This window comes from Schistosoma mansoni, chromosome 7 (genome assembly GCF_000237925.1).
Source record: "Schistosoma mansoni strain Puerto Rico chromosome 7, complete genome".
NCBI lineage: Eukaryota > Metazoa > Platyhelminthes > Trematoda > Strigeidida > Schistosomatidae > Schistosoma > Schistosoma mansoni.
In genome coordinates this window covers 8,439,722-8,458,800 of record NC_031501.1, presented here as the reverse complement: position 1 = coordinate 8,458,800, position 19,079 = coordinate 8,439,722, and the positions used below count along the sequence as shown (strand labels likewise).

The 19,079-nt window shown below is 34.3% G+C and overlaps 1 protein-coding gene across 1 annotated transcript in view; it reads right to left on the bottom strand.

Moving 5' to 3' along the window:
- Positions 1-19,079, bottom strand: part of Smp_126500 (putative tensin) — a gene marked incomplete at both ends in the record, with an annotated part of 67,251 nt that overhangs the window by 11,526 nt on the left and 36,646 nt on the right. Inside the window, 6 exons of the mRNA XM_018798767.1 lie at positions 175-254; positions 2,488-2,596; positions 6,776-7,234; positions 8,623-8,785; positions 10,256-10,371; positions 12,913-12,987. Of these exons, the coding sequence (XP_018653676.1) occupies positions 175-254; positions 2,488-2,596; positions 6,776-7,234; positions 8,623-8,785; positions 10,256-10,371; positions 12,913-12,987 (1,002 nt within the window). The remainder of the gene's footprint in view (positions 1-174; positions 255-2,487; positions 2,597-6,775; positions 7,235-8,622; positions 8,786-10,255; positions 10,372-12,912; positions 12,988-19,079) is intronic.

The following is a 19,079-nucleotide window of genomic DNA, read 5'->3' as shown; positions in this document are numbered from 1 at the left end:
ACTGAAAGGTTTCAATTATCATTTCTAAAGTTCAATTGTCTTCTTTTCTTTGATCCTTGTTACCAAGGGTAAAAATTTAAAAAAAATATTAAATCAATCATTATGTTCATTTTCTCGTATGTTTTTTTCTTTTTTTAAAAAAAAATATTTTTCTTCTATCTACAATATACATACATGGTATAACAGATTGTTGAACTATTGATCGATTTACTATTGGTGTTGCTTCATATTGTGAATTTTGCCTCATTGTTCCACTAAATATTGATTTAAAGTAAAAAAAAATTTAAAAAAAAATAAATAAAAATCAAACATAAAAAAGAAAAAAGAGAAAAACAAAAAAAACAAATAGAGATAAACAAATAGATAAATAAGATAAGACTGTTATCAATTTGATATTCATCTAAACAGTATAAAATGTATTGTAATGAACTAGATGATAAGTTGGAACCATTGAATGTATTTGACATGGAAATTACAGAATATGTAACTTAAATCTGATAACCATACAGTTAACAGTTAATTTACATATTATCAATCAATTGTAAGCAATGATGAATGGATGCTAGCGGTGGAATCCAGCTTGACGAATGTTTCGTCCTATTTGAGATTCGTCAGTTAAATGTATCTGTATCTCAGAGTTGATGTTCACTCTAAGACTTGAATTCAATACCTTTCACTGACCAGTTACAGCCCTAAACATCAATGGGAAGATTCAAGCAAGCAATACTAAGTGAATTTATCAATCAATTGTTTCAATCATAACTATTTCTTCTGCAAATATCATTCCATCTTCTGTGATTTCATTGTTTATTTATTTTCATACCGATTGCTTTCAGGTTCCGTTCTTTGCTTCTCGATCTCTTGTTTAAATACATTCTGTGTCTGACCATCGTTATATACTACTTATATGAATATAAGTAACTCACACCATAATATAATTATTATAGTTAATAACTTGAATTGATTTATTATGAGAGAACTATTGAAAAGTAGTAAGTAATAGACAATTATTTCTTACTTGTATAGAACGTATCTGTTGTATAGATTCATAACTAAATTACCAAAGGTCGAACCCAAAACTTTCAGTTTCATATATGAATGCATAATCTTTAGTGAGAACATATACTCATTGGTCACTGGTTTTGAGCCTTAATCTTACAGATCTATTGAGAAACCGTGACCAATGGAGTTCAGTTATATCGGGTGTGAAATAGATTGAAAGGTGATTGTTCTATAATACTGGTTGATTGAAATTATGCATATAAACCAGTAGATGTTTGCTTAGTGGTCTGAAAGTAAGCGATGGTATGCGAGATCGAGGATCGAACCCAGTTTAGTCATAGATGATGAGAAATCTTATGCATGAATGAAACGGCTGTTCAGTACTGCTTGGTTTCGAACGATAGATATTCTAAACTTCTTATAGAAAACCAAGAGCATAGTTGAACGTTTTGCTGATTTCTAAGGTATAATTATTTACAAAATAAACATTCAAATGAACTATGATATCATACACAGAGACTTAACTAGACTGGAGATAATCTGTTACGGCAATGAGGTAAAATAAACTGAAGAGGTACATTGAACAACTATCCATTAAGCTGATATCCACATCTTCACAAGTTTAGAATTCAATGAATCTATGGTGTCGAAAGACTCTTGATTATTACTATTAGATAGATTATTAGTTCATATTCGAATAGATTGACTTCAAGGATGATAACATCTTTCATCAATACTTCAAAAGTCTATTTCGGAACTTAATTAACGACAAGTAAGTATTGTACTTCTTACTTACTTACTTACTCCTGTTACTCCCAATGGAGCATAGGCCGCATAGGCTCAGTGGTCTAGTGGTTAAGCGCTCACGGACGAGACTGATAGGTCATGGGTTCGAAGCTCGAGAAACGGGATCGTGGGTGCGCACTGCTGTTGAGTCTCGCGATAGGACGAAAAGGCCGTCCAGTGCTTCAAGGTACTATGCTTCATTTCATAGAAATTCTTGACGAATAATACTTATCAAACTACCTAAGTCATTCAGTAGTAGAAATGATAGGATCAATGTAAAAGATAAAACTTAGAAAACTACTCTTCAGCGAATATATATATAGATATAGATGACCTTTGAGCGACGATAAAGTGACCTTCTGAATGTTCATCAACATACTGGGGTTAAATGAAGGTTTTAAATCAGTGTAAGAAATTAGAATTATGATTTACAGTTGATGGTTAAAGATAACAATGAGATTTAAAGTTTTCATCATGAATTGACATCAATCAAAATGTCAAGACTCTATTTGGTTAAATGAGTGAATGAATATGGCGCCAAAATCCAAGAACTGTTATAGTAAATCTGATTGGTTCGTCCATAAATTATAAACTTCTCGTTAGATCAATTTTACGCCTTCTCATTCAATATCTCACAATTAGTAATATGCAAAATAGATCTCTTCATGTAACTTCGGAGAAAAAAAGTGGATAACTTACAGATATGGTGATTGTGGTCCAGATGTATGCATTTCACGATGATAATTTGTTGTTGCAATTGTACGGAAACCATCTTGTTGTTCTAATCCAGGAGCGTATGATCTATTAGCTATTTGATAAAAAATATTATATTATTAATTGAAACCAAAACAGTTAATTATCAGAATGGGGTTTTTATGAATATTGTAGTAATTTTTCATGAGTTTATTAAAGCTAGATCACCATGGAAAACCTGGAAGTATTAGATGGCCGTTTCGTCTCAGTATAGGATTCGCCAGTAGTATGTATCTACCAACCAGCATACCACACTCGGACCCAGGACCTTCAGTCTTGTGGGCGAACGCTTAACCTCTAGACCACTGAGCCAGCATTTAAAGGTGTTAATGTCTAAATTCAATCAATTCACGATATTGGGCGGTCATCTATTGTCTTCAGACACGATTGAACTCCACTGGTCACGGCTTCTTACTAGAATTCTAGGAAATAACTCATGTAGCTAGTCCCTCATGTGCACATAATGATTATTTTTAGAAAGTGATTTTATGGATATTGTAGTCCTTTTTAATAGTCCTGCGTTTGAATCCTATGAGCGCGATCGCAGATGCGCACTGCCGAGAAGTTCCATACTAAGACAAAATGCTCGTCCAGTGCTTCAAATTTTCCCTTAGTGGTCTGGCATCAATCGACTCATGAATTCAACTATCAAAAATAATTAGTTCGAAATATATATATATATATATAAGCTATAAACAAAGTCACTATATTCACCATTACACTGGTTAAATAATAACTAATAGAATGAAATCAAATGTAAGCAATATAAGTAATATAAGTAGTATAAATGATTAACTTGTTAATGGACTATTGTACATAGACTATCATGAATTATCTCTGTTATAAACAAGGTATAATGTAACTTAAATGGTTAAATGGTTGTTGTAGTTTTTTGTTATATTGTAATTAAATGAATAAATAAATAAGTTAATAAGTAGTATATAACTAAGTGTTAAATTATATGAGAATAAAATGATTTTCAAAGTTGAAACCATGAGTCAATTGAAGCTAGACCACAATGGAAAACATGGAAGCACTGGATGGCCGTTTCGTCCTATTATGGGACTCCTCAGCAGTGCGCATCCACGATCCCGCACTCGTGAGATTCGAACCCAGGACCTACCAGTCTCGAGCCAGAGTCCTTAACCGATAGACCACCAGGTTTTCCATGATGGTCTAGCTTCAATTGACTCATGGTCTCAACTTTGAAAATACTGAAATTTCCACGAAAACCCCTTCTGAATAAAATGATTAATAGTATAATATGGAACAAGCATTTTAAATGTTAATCGATTAAATTCACCCTGTAACTCATTAGTATTTTGAATTCATAATTGGTAAAGTGGTATCATCACTAGTAAGACTCTTGTAGTGTATGCTACTGATATCGACAGATATAAGTAGTATGTATTACCAATCGAAAATGAAATGCCTGGCGGCAGAAGGTCAAAAAGATCGAAGAAGAGAGAACGAGAATAGAGAATGATTGATGTGGAAACGAAAGAACAATGAAGTTTGAGACGATTGATTGACATTCTACAAATGAAGTATTTACTGTGCGGATCTCAGATTTTACGAAGGGATTCTGTAATGTTGTGTTCAAATACATTCGATTATCTCCACTTGTGTTCTCATTTAATACGCTCTTAACCACATATATGTTTTCATAGTAATCCAATTTTAATGCCTTTAACAATCATCAATAGTCTTTTAAACAAATAGTTTATTGATTATACCAAGGATTGACCTTAGTTAAACAACCATAGAAAACTATAAAGGATTGAGTAGCTGTGTTTTAGTACAAGATCCAGCAGTACTGATCAATGACCTTACCGGCAATAGAATCAAATACTTTCAGGTCTGGCAGCGAGAGTTTTCTCTTTAGATCATTGAGTTAGAATGTAATAGTTTACATTTTGAACCTTATTCAATTAGGTTGTCTAACTATGATCAGTCACAATCTCCTCAAGCTCCTCGTATTAAAATGGTTTTAGGTTCAGGAGAATTGTACACATAAACGCCTTCTTATCTTCTTCATTTTCGGTTCTTAATGCATTTATTGAGTGTAGATTTATCTCAGTACGTGATGTCAGTCAGCTGATCGGCAAATAAGACCAACAACTGGGTACAAATCAACCACTTTCAAATCATAATAATAACGATATAATCTTAATTATGTTGGACTGTATGGTAAAATAATGTTCTTATCACGTAAAGTTTGTCAAGTGTCTATTAGATAACAGTCCTGAAGGCGAATTGTGTTCCCTAAACTGTAACATAGCTCAGAATCGATCACAATCGCGTAGGTGTTTACACTCCATAGCTTCCCTTAAACCTTGAGATTAAAAGTGCTTCATACGTGTCTTTCTTCCTATACTATACCCTTATATACAACCTATCTTTTATATACTACCACTGTAGTGAACAAAACACTGGTTGGGACAGTCGAATGTAATTAATCAAAAATCACAGACTATCTCACTAAATTCTGATAACCATACAATGAACAGTTAATTTGCAAAATAACAAACAATGGTCTCAATCTTCAATGTTTCTTCTTTAAATCTCAGTTCATCTTCTCTAATTCCATTGTTCATGCACTTTCCTACCAATTGCGCTTCATTTCAGTTCTGTCCTCATCGGTCTTCTGCCAAAATACATTCTATGTCTGACCATCACCATATACTACTTATATGGATATAAGTAGACCACACCACACCATCACTAAATTAACTACTTTCTATGAATCCGGTGTTCATCTTGTTGTGCTAACGAGGTATGGCAACTTGAAAGGATGCATATGTGTGCCTGGTCCTACGTTGTAGCTGATTGATGATTCATTTATGAACATTTCATGATCTTTCTAACAAAATCATTATCTTCATGTACTTTAGAAAGAAGTAAGCTATTAGAATGACTACCAGCTTATTCAGTCAATCTGTAGTGTCGGTTACTATGTTAGGGTCATATAACGTATTCTAGCTTCTGGACAAGCCGATTACCCCATTCTTCTTGAGTCATATTTTGACCTTGTTATTTATTTACTTATCAACCCTGACTGTTTCTATATGAGTGAATGTATGTACATTTCTTATCCTAATCATCACTTGTCTGCAACCTATCTTAGTCTGACTGTAAATGTCGATTCACGCTTGATTAAATGAAGTTGGCTCACATGCCTTCTCCACTACGTTTCATTTCACTTCGCTCTCTTCTGTTAGCTTCGTCTACCTGATTGTCTGTCCAGATCACTGAGTGTACAAAATTATAGGTATTCAAAACTTCATTCACGTATTTAGCTTCTTTAATCTCGTTATTCATTAACATAGATTGAGTCGATAATTATATACGAGAATAATCAGGATGTATATTTCGACAGTAATCATTCAATAACGATCATTTGTCCAATCTAATTGGAGTCAGATATAGGGCCACAAAAGTGGTGAGCCCGTCGACAATATCGTTCGATCTAATTAGAGTCAGGTCTCGGGCTTTAACATAAAGTTAATCATTGTATAGATTGATAGAATATTTCTTGATGAAATATGTTACTACTTTTCAAGTATATTAGTAGTATTAAAATAAGCGGTTAAATTAATTTGATCGATTTTATTGATTCAAAGAAATAATTTTTCAGAGGGGGTTTCTTTTGTGAAGAATTTAGTATTTTCACAGTTGGCATTATGAGTCGATTGAAGCTAGACCACCATCGAAAACCTGGAAGCACTGGACGGCCATTTCGTCCAACTATGGGACTCCTCAGAAGTGTGCATCCATGATCCCGCCTCAAGAGATTAGAACAGATGACTTATTAGTCTCACGCGCGAGCACTTAACCACTAGACCACTGCTGAGGAGTACCACAATAGGACGAAACGGCCGTCCAGTTCTTCCAGGTTTTCCATGGTGTTCTAGCTTCAATTGACTCATGAATTCAACGATAAAATTACTGAAATCTCCACAAAAACCCCCCATGTTATATTAAATATCAGTATAGAATCATACAAACGTCACTGGAAAAATCAAGTAGGAAATTACTCAAATGATAAATTTGTTTATATCAGATATATAGTTAGGATGAGCACATGGAAATGAGCATATAGAAGATAGTTTAATCATCAGAATAGGGTTATATATGATCTAATGGTTTATAGTAGTAGTTAGCTTTTATAGATACTATCTTTTAGTTGTTGTAAGAAGCGCATTGTGAGTAGCGATTAACTCAGTTGATTTACCTAACTTATTGTAACTAGGTGTTGCATAATATTGTTGATTAGGTGATAATAATCGTTGTTTCTGGGTAATTTCTTGAATATTCTGCGTAAGTGTTTGCCTGGCATATGAATTTCTATTCATATATGATTGATTTATTAATTCTGGTGATTGATTATTAACTATATGATTACCATATATGATCGGATCATGATGTATAGTAGGTAGTAGTACACTTTTATTGATACTTGATATACGAGATGAATGACCAAGATTAGCAAAACCAACTAATCGTCTATTTATAGGTGGACTTATTAATGCTTGTGTTGTTTGACTATATGGTATATCAATAGTACTACGTTGCATTCTTATTGGACTATAATAATCTTTACTAATGGAACGTTTTATTCCTGATACGGATAGATCTATTCTTCCAGCTGATGAATGTGGTCGATTAAGTAACGTCGGAAATGTAGATAAACCTGTAAAAAAGGTGATTGACATTAGAAAGGTAGCAAAATGACTTGGTTTATAATTATTTGTGGGTTCTTTTTTTGTGTACATTAATAGTTGACTGGTGAAGGTCGATATACTCTGGTCATTGGACAGTTATAAAATGTATTCCTTAATGAATATCGCTGTAATTGAATCGAAATCTTTAGATACTGAAATCGTCACCACTTCTTAGACTGTTATAATCTTTGATACTTCAAATGGATTGTAGAAATATGGAAAATGCACAATGAAGGTCAATTCATATGTAGAAAAGAGTATATCACGTGAGTATGAAGATCTAGAAGCTTCAAGAAAGCATTACCATACCTCATAATAGATCTTGTGATGGTCCACTTAACTATGTAGCAAGCACATCATAAGTTCTTTATTAGATGTTTGCTAGATTTTTAGGAATAAATCAAGTTGTTTCAAAGTATTCTAGGCACCTTTCGTTTACAAACACTACTGAATTTTGGTAAGCAAAGATGGATAGTGGTTAGCAGTGGAATCCAGGACGCACGTTTCGTCCTATTTGGGACTCGTCAGCTGAATGTATCTGCATCTGAGAGTTAACATTGAAGAAATTCCAGACGAAAATATCCAAAGTATGGAAAATGGTACTTCCGATTCATAAGAGATTGTAAACATCTTATATACGTGTACCTGAAGTTTATGTTGATGATGTTGTTCAGAAGAACGATACCAGCTTCACAACCAAACTATCCAGCTCAAAGAACAAAACTTTATCAAAATATACGTGTATAATTACGTGTGATTAGCAGACATTTTCCAAAAATGATCTTCCAGAAAGTTACCACTACCTTGGTACTTATTTAGTTAATTAGGAACATTAGTGATATGTATATTATGTGTATTGAAGACAAGTACCATGAAGTGTCATCATAAACATATATGGATAATTCAGCTTTCATATGAAACATATGCAGAAGATTACGGACCTATTCCCATTCTCACAAAAAGTGATCCTTTTACAAACTATTGAAACGATACTGATTATCTTAACTATTTGTAAAGGAAAACTGAATAAACACATAAGGCACCATTTCAAAACAGTTTTTGATATTATAAACGAAGATGGATGGTGTCTAACAGTGGAATCCAGGATGCTTGTTTCGTCCTATTTGGGACTCGTCAGTTGGATATACATGCAACTGAGTTGATGTTCACTCTGGAACTCGAACCCGATACCGCTCGCTTCAAATTTTATCGCGTTATGTGACCTGTTTTATAGATTTGAGAAATACATATTAATAATATAACTCATTCCATGGCCATACTTTCATAATATTTCATTGTTACATACAAATTACGCCAAAATAATAAAAACAGTACACGCTATATCATCATAACTAACCACTTGGTGTTGTAGCGCGAACTGATCTGGCTATAGAACCAGTTGGTGGTTCTAGATCATGTACACCACGACCAATTGGTTGTAATGTTATTGTTTCCATTTCTTCTAAAACAGCACGACTACCCACTGATCTGGAATCATGTAATTGTCTATTGGAAGCTTGCTAAAATATGCATTGTACAAAATAATATTTAACAGAAATGGTGAATTATCATCGTTAATATATAAAAATCTAATTTATTTTCAGTAAATTTTGAAAGCTCCCGTGTTAGTTTTCGTCCTAGTACAAGACTCTTCAGGAGTGAGCATTCATTAATCTACCGTAGTGCTTGCACTGAAAGCTCTACGACAAGAAACAAACGTAGTATTACTCTCATTTTAAAGTCTAAAGATTCTAAACTGTTGACTATGCATGAGATCGTGACTGAGCTCCACAGTAGAGTCTCAAACGATAGTAAGTTAAACGTCGTGTACTTCCTAGTATTCAGTAGGTTTTTATATTTTTCTGATTTATGACAGGAACTTTCATCAAAACATAACTAAACACTTAGAAAATAATCAAATTCTTCAAGTAATATGTAAGATCATGAAGCTTTAAAAGATCTCAGATGTAAAACAGTTATTCCATTTTATCATAAATAGTTATTATATGTCTTAGACTATTCTTTAAGATGGTCTGTTTGGACTGAATCTTCGTACCATACAGGAATCATCAAACTGTATCATGAGGCTAGCGCTAACTTGGAATTCTCAAGGAAAACGCAAAAGAGGAAGGCCGAAAACACACTACATCGGAAATCGGAAGCAGATATAAAAAGAATGAATAGCAGCTGAAAACAACTAGAACGGATTGTCCAGGACGGAGTTGGATGGACAATGATTGTGGGCGGCTTATGGTGTCCAACGAAGAGTAACAAACTTAAGTAATTTAGTCATGTTCTCATACCTCTCGACAGTAATCTCCTTCAAAAAAGCTGTGGGACTGCATCACTTAGACAGTCCATCAACTATCTCAGCAGTTAAACTTTCGCTAACTAAACTAGAAAGAACTGGAAAAGATTGACTAGGACGAAGTTGAATGAAGAGAGTGTTGGCGGGCGGACTATGATCCTCAACGAGGAGCGTAACTTATATAACTCTATTCATTATTTAACATTGTTACCGTTGATGATGTTTACTTCAAATAAAATGTCAAAAGTATTATATAACTCAAGATTATACTTACACTATTTCGCATCTGAAAACAAACAGTTTGACATAAAATTATGATCAGTAGTCAATTCGATATTAAGATACAAGTTTGTTAAGTTATACAAGGTATATCGTAGTTTTTCTCCAAAATTAAAGAAGTAGTCACTGCTTTATTCAGCCCAACTAGAAATGTGTAACTTCTAAGATTTCCGATAATCAAAATGTAGTCTGAGAATAAGCTCACATTTTGGTTTGTACTGTCTGTTATTCTGAAGGGACCGAGGTTCCCTATGAGGCACGAACTTATGGAACTCAATTTCGTAGTCTAAGAAGTTAACTTCTGACTATCGAACTCGTTCTGTTCAGAAATTGTCAGATGTCATGCATATACATATATTGGATAGTGAAATCTTCAAAGAAAAATATGATCTTTTGAACTTACCCAATCTTCTGTTGTCCTTCTTTGTTCTTGCATTCGTCTCATATTTTCTTTATGAGCTGAATATGTTGAATACATTGGTGGTTGTTTACATGTCGTACTATTCCTTAGATTGGTTTCTAAATTATTAGAAAAAAACATGTATGATGTAGTTATGCTTGGTGTCATTGTTAATCAAAGCTTATCAACAGGGTACATAGGCTTATATATATAAAGATCTTACGCTCGTTGAGAGACCTGAATGTTCAAGGTTCAGTCCGTGGTGTTTGGTTGTAGACCCGCGTTACGGGGGAGATTTGATTATGGGAAGCTGTTCAATTGTGTCTATTTTTTGACAGCTGTTTAGTCAAAGTTAATACGTTATGTAAAGCTTCCAAATCAACAGTCTTCTTAACACATAACAGTAGTAATGAAATAATCCTATATATAAGATGTAAAGCAAGCTAGAAAGCGAATGTATCTACATTACGGAAATCGATTTTTAGATATATTGATTACAGTACCAAATCCTTAATAAAAATTATTGTACGTAATCATATTCACAAAAAAAAGTTTAATCCAACAGTCAGTGACTTTATGGAACCTTTAGTTAAGCCGCCACAACAGCTGTTCTACAAACTAATTTCAAGTTAATCAGTATTTAATGTTGTGATAGATATTGGTTCGTGATTGATAAGTGTGCTAGGCACTTCGGTCAATAAGCGTTTATTCCGTGATAACTATACGAATGTCTGTTAGCAACGAAGTGTTATACCTCTCTTTGCTGATGTATATACGTTACATGTTGAATGTATGACAAATGAGCTGCTCAGCGAAGTAACTCTATATAAGAGGCAGATAGATGACATATTAGTCATATGTGATAAGGAGTTCCGTGTAAATGGGTTATTAGATAGACTCAATCATGTATAGAATGATATGCCGCCTACTTATAATGAAAATAATAAGCGACTGCCCTTTTTAGATATAATTTGAACCGAAGAAAGAATGGAACTGTAAAACGATACGTTCATAAGATGTCAACCTAGGCTAAGAAATATCTGAACTTTCGCAGTTTCTATCCGTCGCAGTACGAACGGAGTTTGGTAAATTGTCTATACAACAAAACTCAACGAATATACATTACAAATCTACTTGAGGTGGTGACAAAACTGCTGACCGAAAAGATTATTCTCTAACGTTTACAAATTGGTGCAAAAGTAAGCTAACAAGAAAACTCTTGAATTCTGTTACAAAGTAAAGGATCTATATCACTTTACCATTTAAAGGAGAGTCAAATCGCATAATTTTTGGGAAAGAGACTAAAATCAGACACTAAGAAAACATGCGGCCTATGCTCCATTGAGAGTAACAGACGTAAGTAAGTAAGTAAGTAAGAAAACATCCTCTGCTGCTAAATTGATTGTTATTGGTAAAGCTAAGCCTATAATTTCACATAGGCCTAGACATTACATAAACCATTACGTCATATCTCGTTGGATTATTATTATTATTAGCTTTATTCAATATTATATTTTTGGTACAATATAGAATTCTCAGCACGAAGTACTTCAACAAGTTTCCGTTTCTTACTTCTTCGTCCTTCCTGACGATGAATATTGAGTGATCGCCAGTTAGAACTTGGCAGCCCAGTCAATCGACATCTGGATAATGTACATTCTTGTCGCTGCATATTGCCAGCAACCACGATATCTCTGATTAAGCCTTCTGTAACCTTTACAGCGAAAGGTCTTACACTTTTCAGAAACGCACCTGAATAGGTTGTGCGATTAATAGGCATAATGATGTATCAAAACAAACGAAATCAGATAACTGTTTGAAATATCTAGATGACAGGTAGCCCAGATGTTTAAACAGGCCGCCAATTCTCATGTTTGTGTGGACACATATACATAAAGAGGAGTAATTAAACAATGAACCCAAGAGATTTGGAACAGATATGCTTAGATGACTTCAGAATAAGTTAGTGCCCTATTGCTCCGGTAAGACTATGCGATAGAAAACCATATTCATTGAACTATTAGGGAGGGATTCTTAGATTCATAGAAGCAAGACAATTTTTACCAACCTTGAATCTGTCTTGACAACCTCTAAACTATTTTATGATCTATGATGATGTGGGAACGTGTTCTTTGCCTTTTGTATCAGTTTTTTCTCACCTTTGTTTATTTGAGCTTTGATTTATGTAACCTTTATTTGTTTTCATAAATGCTTTGAAATGTAAATCTCAAACAGATCATACTTTGCAGGTTTATTGTTTCTTCTCATTGCTATATCATGATTTACAAAAGGGACTAATTGTTTTAAATAAGTGCTAGATGAAACCAAATCGTGTCGGGTATGAAATAGTCATTCACTAAAGACAATAAAAGATGATCACCCTATGTCGTGGACTAACTTAAGTTAGACATTATTACTGTTGAATTCCGACTAGACTAGACGTTAAGTGTTCACGTTCGAAACCAAAAGTACTGGGTTAGATTAGCTGTTACGAAACCATGAATGAGCATTGATAAGCAGTCTCATACTAGGACGAAATGACCCTGTAGTTCTCCAAAGTTTTCAACAGTGGTCTAACTTAGATCGATTCATGATTTTAATACAATTCAATGCACATAATGATAGTTGATTTATAAGTAAATGAATTTCTTTCTACATACCTGATAACCATGCAGTTTTAGTCATGGTACTAGGTCCACTAATATTCATTTGACTTGATGTTCTTTGAGGTTGAACTTTTAAAGAAAGAAAATACAAAAAAGCGTCGTTATAAGAATCGTATGATTTAAAGGAATTCAATGTAAAATTTGTTATTTGAGTAAAACTTCAAGTTTAACTGAATAGAATAGTAGAATGATGTGAAGAAATTAGAAAGTTTTTGAGAATACTAAGTGAACCATGTAACTACTAGATGACTGTTCCGTCCTATTGTGGGACTCTTCATCAGTGCACATCCGCGATCCTGCTCGCGGAATTCCAGCCTAGGACCTTCAGTCTCGTGAGCGAATGCTTAACCTCTATACTAATAATCTGGCATCCAGCAGTGTTAATGTCTAACCTCAACCATACACACCGTCAGATGTCAGTTCATTGGTCTAGAGATTAAGCGTTCGCACGTGAGACAAAAGATCCTGGATTAGAGTTCGACATGAGGAATCGTGAATGTGCACTGCTAAGGAGTCCCATACTAGTACAAAATGGCGGTCTAGTGGTTCCAGGTTTTCAATGGTGGTCTAACATCAATCAGTTCATGATCTCAATCAAAAAGATTAGTGTTTAGATCATTGTATTCATATCACACAAAACGATTGTCATGAAGTAATAAGAATGTTTAAAAACAAACAAACAAAAGTAATAGATACATCAAATAAAGAAATGAATTGTATGAAGTAGGTTGTGCTTGCACAATCCCCCCTCTCTCTCTTTCTCTTACTCTCCCTCCCTCCCTCTCGCGCTCTCTCTCTCACTATCCCCTTCTCGAATTTGTTTTCTGTTTTATAATGAAAATGGTAACTGAACATTGAACATATGATTAACTGTCAATTTTACATTATTTGATATTCTTAGAATGAAAAAAATACATTTGTAATCGAAAAGTAATCCATATACTGAAAATCCCCAATAGAAAATGTATAAAAGATATATCAGTAGTATACAAGTAGTATATATATATTCATAAAAAGGTTTTTATAAAAAAACAAGTAGTATCACGATGAATAGAATACACTTGAGCACACTACGAATACCTACTTATTAAATCTATTGAATGAAGACATTCATATAGAGTTGTCATGTGATATTAGTATCATTACCATTACTATTACTATTACCATTACTATTATTACTATTACTATTACCATTACTATTATTACTATTACTATTACCATTACTATTATTACTATTACCATTACCATCATTACTATTACCATTACTATTATTACTATTACTATCGTTATTATTATTATTATTATTCAATATTGAATCATCCCATATTAAAGAAAGAATTTTCAAACTCTTTGATGTTTCAACTGTGAATCGGCATCAGTAGATACAAGGAGTTAAATTCTTTACGGAAAAAGCCTGATTCATATTGATTTTTTTTTTCTATTATTGACAGTTATAGGATTTATGAAGGTTTAGATTCTTTGTTGATTTACGTCTTGTTTGTCACTTATTTAGATCTTCAAATACAAGACGAAGAGAGCACTAATCCAAATATACTTCATGGAGAAACTTTGAAAGAGGTGGAGATTCTCACGTATCTGTGAGGTATCATTGATAAATAAGAAGAATTGGATGCAGATATAAAAGCAAGGGTTTACAAAGTAAGGGTATATGGAACTTAAAACAATTGTCTATTAACCAATATCAATATCACAATCTTCAATACAAAATTCAAGACATTTTTCTAGTGTACAGAGCTTAGACTTCGAGAACTATTACAAGCATCTTCAAAGAAGTACAACACAAGGTACTCAATGTCTGTAAACTGGATACCATCTTCAACAGTCTACTGTGGAATGGGACAAAGAAACTTCCAACTGAAGAAGAAGTTAGGAAAAGATGTCGAAAGTGGATATGTTATACATTGAGGAAGTCATTAAACTGAATCACGAGGTAAGCACAAATTTGAAACCTTGAAGGGAAATAGAAAGGAGGCAGACCATAGAATTCAGAGAATTCAAAGCAAACATATAAAAGATGAATATCAACGGGAAACAGCTGGCAAGGAAGTGGTAGGTGGCATATGCTCCTCCATGAGGGGTGATAGGCATAAGTAAGTAAGTTACATCCGCATATATATTGATAGGATCTTGTGAAATGTACATCAAAAAGTTTGGGATGTAGGTTCATCCAGCCGACGAATCCCAAATGGGACGAAACGCACGTCCTGTATTTCACTACTAACCATTTTTAGTCTTTGCTTATACGAACAAAGTGTTTTAGTGGATTTGAATGAGATGCACTTTGTTTAAAGAATAATATTGAACATTGACCTTTATACGGTTACAACCATAATGAATCAATGTCAAATTTTCTTAAATTTGAAGATATTCAAAGATAATCCAGGAATTATTAAACTTCAACAATCCAAAGTTCATGCAGAAAGCCTGTTCATGGTCACAAAATCGGATTTCTTTCACTACAATCAACATTATGATTAAACTAATGATTATTTGTCGATTGTAGATGCATCTTAAAAACTTAAATATTAGTTATAAGCAAAGATGGATAGTGGCTAGCAGTGGAATCCAGTTTGACGCGCGTTTCGTCCTATTTGGGACTCGTCAGCTGGATGTACCTGCATCTCAAACTTGTTGATGTTCACTCTGGGACTCGAACCCAGTACCTTTCGCTTCAAACGCTATCTTATCAAATGCAGATGAACAATACTAACATTATGGTTATTAGTACTGAAACATCAAACTCAACCATGAAATAAAAGATCTAAATATAGGACGGTTACGATATTATTTATTTTTTTAAAAAAAGAACGAACAAGACGACTATACAGAATTCTGATAAGTTCACAGAACTGACAATAAAAGCCATTAGACTTTCAGGGAAAGAGAAAGTACTTCCAAAATGGAATCAATCATGTAATGATGTCAATTCAATGCATAATCATGCCATTCAAAGAGGCCGTGCATACAAAAGCAAGACTATTCAACATACAATTTGTTAAAATAACTATCTCATAATAAATATGTACATGCATTCAGGATAACTCCACCTGGAGCCCTTCTAGGGCTACTACTACAACTAATGGTCCCAAGCCTGGATATAGTAGGAGGGTTGAGTATGGGATTAGTAGCCCATTGTCATAGAAGAAAAACTCGCTAAAAAGAAAAAAATGCTAACTATACATTCATAATGAATGAACAAAGTTAAATACACTATGGTTACATTATTCAATATAACTGACTGAAAATAATAAAAAAATGATAAGTTGTAATCATTATTATTAGATCATCATAATTGATAAATAATGAATAGTAACTAGATTTGGTTGGTAACTAATTTCAAAGTGATAATCTTCAATACGAACATCAAGACAGTTAGTCCTACTGTACGGAGCTGAAACTTAGAGAACTACTACAACCATCATCAAGAAGGTACAAGTATTTATAAACCGTTGTCTACGCATAATACTCAACATTCACTGGCCAGATACCATCAACAACAGTGTTTTATGGGAGAGGACAAACCAGCTTCTAGCTGAAGCGGAAATTACGAAAAGACGTTGGAAGTGGATCGGATATACATTAAGGAAATCACCAATGTGCATCACGACTCAATCCCTAACTTGGAATCCGGAAGGGAAGCGGAAAAGAGGAAGGCCAAAGAACACATTACTCTGGGAAATAGAAGCTGATATGAAAAGGATGAATGTTAACTGGAAAGAACTGGAAAGGAAGGCTCAGGACAGAGTTGGATGGAGAATGCTGGTGAGCGACCAATGCTCCTCCATGAGGGTAACAGGCTTAAGTAAGTAAGTAAGATATGATTTGTAATTGTATATCATAAATAATTGTACAAAATTAAAGATCTGTGAACATTTGTATCATTCCATTATGATGGAATGAATTGTTCAGCAGTGCATATTTACAGTTCTATCAGAGAGTGTACCGAATGAGTAACTCGTACATAACTAAGTCATAATGAAATGTTTCTTATTCTTATACACTGAAAATCAGTCTTGACTTGGGTTATGAAAGTTCCTTCTGGGTTTTGACCCATTCAGGAAATTCGAATAATAACTTCGGATAACATTTATCTTGAGATGGTTGAGGAAGATTCGTAGCTCAGGTGAATGATTTTGCCGGAGTTTCGTTTTCTGAACTAGATGGTTTCAATTGTGCAGCTTCCATTGTTCTACTGAAGAACAAGATTACCACAAACTTCAGGTAGTATTGAAGTGTTCGAAGTTCTCTACATACGGCTAAAAGCTTGTTCTTTAGACCTCGATCTTGACTTTTAGCTTCTCATTGTCTGCGTCTTTATTTTGGTTGTATATCGAATAAGTTTGATTTTTAGTCCTATATTTGACCAAACATTTTCCGATTAGATGATAGATTGGATCGATTTCATCGTGATGTTGGTTGCTGATTGATTTGAGTGTTAAGATTCTAAAAATTCCCTGATGCTTCTAGAATTGGCGCTATTCAAGATCTCAATCAACAAACATATTGAAATCGATCCAATCTATCAACCAATCAGAAAATATTTGGTCAAATATAAGATCAAGAATCATATCAATGAGAGATAGAATCAGAATAAAAACATAGACGATGACAGGTTAAAAGTCAACAATAGCCAATCAAGATTGAGGTCTACAGGATAAGGTGTGAGCCATATGTGGAGAATTACGAACAATTCACTTCTATCTGAATTTTTGCTGATGATGTCATTCAGAATAACGATGAAAACTCTACTAGCAAACTATTCAGCTCAGAAAACAAAACTCCACCAAAAACATTGAATATGTTTAAACTTATTAACATGTTTCCTGCGATTTTGATGTTGGTTTGTTCACAGCTTGTCCTCTGCACCTCGATGTTGATTGGTTCTTATTGACCTTAAATCCACCATGTTTCCTGCGACTTTCAGTTAACACACCGATGCTTTACCTAATGAGCGTTTACTTTATGTGTGTAATTTTTATCATAAACTGTAAAGGAAGATGGACATCCGACCGTTGCTGCTACCTTGACGAGGTGGTCGAGCTTGCCTATCGTGATGAACCAATCGAGCTATACTGACTGGAACAATCGTTCCTCAAGGTCCCACCATGTCAGACAGGTCGGTTGAAGAGCGGTAAGACTAAAAGCAGCGAACCCAAGGTCCGAAGTCGTACTGCCGACTGTACAGAGGTGTGACAGCAGTAAGGTGTTTCCTTCAGAAAACCAGCACGACAGCGATGCTGCCTTCACACAAGGAGGGGTGGGGTTAGAAAAGCTGGACCACAAAAATGCACACCTCGCCTTATCCCACGGATTTCTGTCTCCGGCGGTAAGGTCCTTTGAAGAACGGAGCTAACACATCAAAAATCCCCCACAAAAAGGCCGTGCGTGCCCTACTTCAAGCAGTTGTCCCTTGTGCACTGCGGTCACGCTCTCAGGTCATTAAGACCACTTCTAACCGAATTTTCTTTTAAGGTACCTTTAGAAGAACATTTTTCATCGTTTCTGCCCAGGCTCCCACTGACTGCAGCCATGATGAAGTGAAAGCTGACTTCTACAGAAAGCTCTTTGAACTTCCTCAAAATGCCAAGCGCTCAGACATAGTACTCGTAGCGGGTGACCCAATAAAAGAACAAACGTAGTACTTTTAATATATGTAGTTAAAGTAGTACTATATAAAACCAATGTATCATGTTGGAACGGTCAAGATTTTTACAAATTTCTGATATAGTGAACGAGAACACAAGTGGAGGGGGGGGCACAAACCAAACTTATTTGGATACAAGATTATAGAGTCATATGTTCAGTACTTCATTTCCAAAATGTCTATCAATTCTCTCAAAGTTTTTTGTTTTGTTTTTTATTTTCATACCAATCACTTTGTGTTCCCGTTCTTTTCAATTAAATCTTCTCAACCTTCTGCCGTCAATCATTTTACTCTTTATCAGTGTTACATACTACTTATATCTTTCGATATAAGTAGCCTACACTATACTGAGTTTGAATATAATATAGATCACGCTTTAATATAATATAGCAATAAAAGAAAAAGAATTTACATTGATTAATCTGTAGTTAATAACTTCATGTACTAAGATCTAACCCCCTCCTCTCTCCCCACTTCAAAAGTAGCACTTTTTGAA